This window comes from Ipomoea triloba, chromosome 4, assembly GCF_003576645.1.
Source record: "Ipomoea triloba cultivar NCNSP0323 chromosome 4, ASM357664v1".
Taxonomy (NCBI): Eukaryota; Viridiplantae; Streptophyta; class Magnoliopsida; order Solanales; family Convolvulaceae; genus Ipomoea; species Ipomoea triloba.
In genome coordinates this window covers 26269442-26276001 of record NC_044919.1, presented here as the reverse complement: position 1 = coordinate 26276001, position 6560 = coordinate 26269442, and the positions used below count along the sequence as shown (strand labels likewise).

Here is a 6560-nt window from a genome sequence, read left to right as displayed (position 1 = left end):
ATAATGGTGGGTCCGTGGACTTTGACCCACCATGATTTTAGCTAAATTTGTTAGACTTTTCATGTATAAGTAGCTTATGTCTTATCCTAGGCAAGGATGTCTCATATTCTACCGAATATTTCTTATAATGCTCTTGCATTAATCCAGTATTTATCACTACAATTATCCTTTTACCATTTTATCTTTATATTTTATGCAAACTTAATTCACTAGTAGAGAATTGACCAAAAAAATGCAACAATACACTTCTTTAGTTAATTCACTAGTAGAGAATTGATCCATGCATACCTCTGATTAACTAGTATTATCAGGGAACTAGCAAGAATAGTAAATTTTTATTTCCTCAACCTTTAATTTAGTCAAAGTGCCGAACAAATATAATTTTCTAATATTTAATTATTAATTAATAATGTATTTTGTTACAAGATTAATAGGTTAAACGTACAGAGTATTTGGTGGAAAGAGAAAACTTCAATGGGCTTACCGCTTTCTCTGCAAAAAACATTACTCATCGAAAATTTTATTTCTTTCGTCCACTCCCTAAAATTTTCTAAATTTGTCTACTCTTTTTCAAAAGTTCCCAAAACCAACTATTATTCTATCATCAACACCATGCCTTCTTCATTTGATTGGAAACATTTTAGTTGTGAACAAATTTTTGAGAAGGGCGGTTAACAAACCAAACATGAACGAAAAGAGGTAGTTCGTGTTTGTTTATTAAGATTTTTGAAAAGTTTGTGTTCGTATTCGTTTGTTAAGAATTTTTAAAATAATATTATTTGTGATCGTTTGTTAAGCGTTAATTAATGTTCGTTAACATTTGCGAACAAATTTCCAAACGTGTTTGTTAATGTTAGCAAACATATTCACAAACATGTTCGCTAATGTTTGTGAACACATTCACAAATGTGTTCATTAACGTTAACAAATAGGTTCATGAACATGTTTGTTAACGTTTGTGAACACTAAACAGACAAGCACATGTACATGTTCATGATCATAATTTATTCTTGAAAAAGAAATCATGAACAATAACCAAATAAACAACATAACCACTATAAAAATAAGGCAAAAACTTGTGTGAGACCGTCTCACCATGAGTCGGGTCGGGCTGGACCGGGTCAAGATGCAAATGTAACACTTATATGCACAAATGTCATACTTATATGCTCAAATGTAATACTAATTACAAATAAAAATTTTGTTACTTATAAGGGTAAATGTAATACTTTTAAGGAAAATACAATACTTTTACATTTTGATTTAAAAGTACTATATTTTTCCTCAAAAGTATTATATTTACCCTTATAAATAAGGGACACTTGTCAATATTACTTATTATGAAAAATGTATATATTACTTTTTCTCTTATAAGTAACAAAAATTGTATTCTTGATTACTGTTATATTTGAGCATATAAGTATGACATTTGCACGGTGCTTTGAACCGACCCGACCCGACCCGTCTCACGAATAAAGATCAGTGAGACGGTCTCATACAAGTGTGACCCTAAAAATAATAATAATACAAATAAGTCCAAAAGTAATTTTTTAAAAATATAGGCTAAACGCCTAAACAAAAGTAGTAAACTAGTATATGAACACCGAATAAAATAAAATAAAATAAATCAATTGTATTCAATCAAACACTAAACGGGCGTATTAAAGAACATTATTAAACGAACACAAAACGAGCTTATTAATGAACATTATTAAACAAACATTAACAAGTTTGTTCATGAGCTCTTAACAAAGGAGCTCACAAATGTTCATACTATGTTTGTTTATTAAATAACATTTGTTCATTTATGTTCGTTTACCTTAATAAATGAATGTTTACTGAACACGAATACGAGTAGTTTACTGAAATCTCTATCCGTTAATACACCGACTGTTGTGCATTACTTATCATATTATTGTAGTTCTATGCTATTGTGCTAATAATAATTATGTCACAAAAACATTCATGAGTGACAAGGGAAAGTCATAGTCACTATTTGAAGATGTACATAATGGATAACATTTCAATTCATATACCAATGAGTTATATTAAAACCACTGTATTGCACCAACCAGAACCATAATCGTACAAACTCCAATGTATAGTAAGCATTTAGTGTGAACAAAAATGAGGAAAAGACTTCACATACACGTAATGGAAAAGTCCTTGAAATACAATAATGCAACAAAATAATATAATGGAGAGGAGTAAATTAATTAAATCATGGATATTCAACGGTGCCTTATTATAACATGCATGCGGTTTTCATCTTTTGCAAGAATGAAGCCTGGCGTCTCTTTTCCCAGCGTCACGAGGGTGTAAGTGGAGGAATGCTTTGCTCATTCCTGAAGAAGTTGGTGGGATCAACCTTGGTCTTCACAGTAACCAACCTGTCGAAATTATTCTTGTAATACTTTATCCCCCACTTGCGGGCCTGTGCAAAGCTTGTGTTGCCTTCATTGTTTATCCCAATGTCAAGATCCCTGTAATTCACGTACGCTTCTCTTGGGTGCTTGGACACAAAGGCAGTTGTGTAAGCATACAGCTTTCTCATCCAACTTATGTGCCTCTCAGTCACAGAAGCCTTACTGTCATCTGTATTCCAGTACGCCAAATACTGGATTTTGTACAGATTCCCATCTCTGTGAGGGAATGGGATTGATGACTCTGAAATCTCCCTCATTCTTCCCCCGTATGGGTTCAAGATCAGCTCGGCCGATGCGCCTTCGTCTTTGAAGAAAAATTCCCAGATCCCTTCTAGTCCTTCCATGGGGATTGGGGTTTTCACGTAGTCAGATTTTGCCTTGAAATACTGCACCCTGGATAATTGAACCCTGCGTTGTAAAACGTTTGTGGGTGTTCCGATTGGGAATCCTGCAAAGTATAGACAGGATTCGACCCAGCTCATTTCCCTGCAATCTTCCTTGGTTAGCCCTAGCTCTGGGAACCTTTTTTGGAGGATTGGGAGCAATTTGTTAGCCCTGCCGAGATAGAGGGAGTTGAAGGCGGCTTGAATGGTTGGATTTTCGGCGGTGGAGTTCACTCTATTTATGAGGACTCTGATGAACAAATCTTTGTTTAATTTGGGAGCAATAGACTGCCATTTGTGTACCAATCTTGTGCCGATATCGTCCAGATTTTTTTTGATGGTGAAAACCGTGACGGTTTCTGGTACATCAACTAAACGTATCTTCCATGCAAGAATCACTGCAAAGCTATTCCCTGCACCCCCTCTAATCGCCCAGAACAGATCTTTCCCCATGGTTTTCCTATCCAGGATCCTCCCATTCGCATCAACCAAGCGGGCATCGATTATGTTATCCGCGGAAAGACCATATTTTCTGAGCAAAACACCGTACCCTCCGCCGCTAAAGTGCCCTCCGACTCCAACGGTGGGGCAAACACCCGCCGGAAACCCCAGCGTTTTACTCTTCTCCGAAACCGAATAATACACTTGTCCAATGGTGGATCCGGCGCCGACCCACGCCGTTTTGGCCTCCGCATCGACCGTGATGTTCCTCAGGTTGGCGAGATCCAGTACGAGGAACGGGTTCCCGTAATCCGTAGTGTAGGACAGCCCTTCATAGTCATGGCCGCCGCCTCGGACGCGGACCTGGACGCCATGTTCCTTGGCGCAATACACGACCGCCGGCACCTCGGACTCCTGGCGCGGCGTGACTATGATGCGCGGGCGTGGGGTGTGGGTGGTGTTGAATCTGCGGTTGTGGATGGAGAATTGTAGGATGGGCAAGAAGGAGGGGTTGTCGGGCGTGTAAACATCGTCGGAGAAAGCTGAGTTTTGGGAGATTCGGATGAGACAGCGGCGAAAATGTTCGTGGGTGATGTCGGGTGATTCAGCCCGTGAATTGGAGGAGAAGAGAAGAAGCAGTGAAGAAAGAGACAGAAAGATGGAAGTAGCGGAAGATGTCTGCATCGTTGTCTTGTGAGATCGATCGGATCAATTGGCTGTTATTACGATAAGAATCCATATTTATAGGGTGAATTTGATTGAATATGTCAATACGTGCATGAAGTGGGACATTTCATTATACTGATGCATGCATGCCATCCAATTCAATTCATCACATCAATTTGAACATTCTTCATTCGTACATCTAGATGATAGATATACTTGCAATGTCCTATGTTTCGTACCTACGTACCACGTGATAATCATCAAATTGAATTGAATCTATTGATTAAAAAAGTCAAGAATATAATCCAACTTCAAATGGCAATATTTGTCCCAAGGGAAGAAGGACTAATTGCATACATATATGATACATAGATCTATTGGTATTTATTTCTTATGGTAGGTATTTAACTGCATAAGAAATTGTAATCATGCATGCATGTGAAAAGAGTTCTATTACATGGACTCCTAAATTTTATTCTTTGATGTGACAGATATTGATAAGTTACTTTTTTCATGTGAGTCTCAATACAAATGTATACACTAATATTTTGTGTGCGGGAGGAAAAAATTGGACGTAGAAAATGGGAGTACACAGTATCTTTCATGTAAAAATCCCCGGCCCTTAGCTTATACTCAGGAGAACTATGATAAAGGATTAAATAGGTCATTAAATTATACATAGAAATAGAGTTAGATTACCGAACTTAAAAAGAAAAAAGTGGAATTGACTCTTAAAAACAAGTCGATCTAAATTGTGCAATAATATAATTACAAAAACTTGTGTGATATTGTCTCACAGTTCCTTGTCTGTGAGATAGCGGGTCGGGTTCTAGACAACTGAGTGTGCGAGTATCACAATTACAATATTTATTATTGGTAACAATCAATTTTATCTTAAATAGTATAACAACAATTTCACATATAAGTATTACTACAATATCTATCATAAGAAACGATTTATTTTTAATTCAAATTGGTAACAAATTTTCTACAATAAGTATTATAATTTCTTTCGTAAGTAACATTTCACATAGAATATGGTTCAAATTGGCCATTGAACGAAACTAGAAAGTGCAACTTGGTCACTGAACGGAAAAAAAAAATGCAATTAAGCTACTCAACACTCCAAATGTATATAATTTCACCTGATAGCAGGTTAACAACTCATCTAGCAGGTTGCATGTTGATGTGAACGATGATTTGGCATTTTTTAAAATTTCCTTTTCATTCCTTTTTTGGTATTATTTTTGAAAACCCTTTTCTAGCATAAAATATGCTGCAATTTATATTCAATTTTTTTTGGAAGATATATATTAAGTTTATAATTTTATATAATATTTAAGATGTTAATATAAAATGAAACATGATTCTCTTCCCAGTGCACTACTTTGGAGCTACATTAAGCAAAATGTGGACCAAACACTACTTTGGTGCTAAAACCCCTCTTCACAGTTCACGTCCTACTATTATAATTTGCAAAAAATCTGCTGCAGTACCTTGTTTTTTTGTATGAACTTATGCACCCTTCAAATATTTTTCAACAAACCAAACTGGCTATAAGAAATTGAAACTGGAAATTGATGAAGCTACGAACAGATAAACTTCAATCTGATGAAACCCTGAAGCAACAAGGAAACAAATAGAGATTTTAGGCGTGATTTGAGAATTTCACAGTTGATTTGGAGATTTCTGATTGAAGTTTTTTAATCTTTTTGAAAGAATGATTGAAATTTAGTTTGCAGCCTAGTACATGGTACGTGGAAGTGCAACAAATTTTATTCACGAAAAAGGGTTTTCAAAAAAAAAAAAGAAAAAGAAAATTAACAAAAAAAAAATGTCAAGTCATTTTTCATGTCAACGTGCAACCTGCTAGATGGGATGTTAACCTACTATTAGGTGAAATTGCATACATTTGGAGTGTTGAGTGGCTTAATTACATTTTTTTTTCGTTCAATGGTCAAATTGCACTTTCACGTTTCGTTCAGTGACCAATTTGGACCTTATTCCTTTCACATATAAGTATTACAATATTTACATTACAATTACACTTTGTAAGTATCACAATTTCATTTATAAGTATTACTACCTTCGTGCCATTTTATGTGTCTGATTCAGTTAACGAGGCTTGACTGAAGTTATTTTTAATCCAATTTTTCATAATATTAAGTTTAGTATTAATATACAAAATTTATATATTTAGAAACTACACTAAAAGTACTATTAAACACAAAAAATCAAATTTAAAAATGAGTAAAAATTACTAAAGAAAATAAACAAAGAAGAAAGAGTTGGTTTGACCAATGAATAGTAAATAGGACAGGTACAATGGGACAGAGGGAGTACAATATTTATCATTAAGTTAGTAGCAATTATTCTATCATAAATAGTATCAAAATTGCACATATAAACTATTATAAGTGATAGTTTATTTATTTCAAATTGGGCTTAAAGTTTCTATAATAAGTATTCGAGAAAATGGTCAAATAAGCCCTTGAACTGTATTCAAAAAGTCAATTAGACATTTAAACTTTCAAAAGTTGTAACTTTATATGGTAGTATCTAGGTCCAATCTTATGACTACCCATTTAGAATGGTAACATAGGTGTCATCACACTAGTAGTTGGTGATTTACGTACATTCTTTT

General features: G+C 34.8%; 1 protein-coding gene across 1 annotated transcript; it reads right to left on the bottom strand.

Annotated features, from left to right (window-relative positions):
* Positions 1-2009: 2009 nt before the first annotated feature.
* LOC116015556 (berberine bridge enzyme-like 15) lies at positions 2010-3949 on the bottom strand. Its single transcript, XM_031255662.1, has one exon. The coding sequence runs from the start codon at positions 3932-3934 to the stop codon at positions 2309-2311; it is 1626 nt and encodes a 541-aa protein (XP_031111522.1). The 5' UTR covers positions 3935-3949; the 3' UTR covers positions 2010-2308.
* Positions 3950-6560: the final 2611 nt, after the last annotated feature.

Excerpts from the sequence above, each read along its gene's own strand:
- LOC116015556 (XM_031255662.1), bottom strand. The coding sequence starts at position 3,934 with ATGCAGACATCTTCCGCTACTTCCATCTTTCTGTCTCTTTCTTCACTG.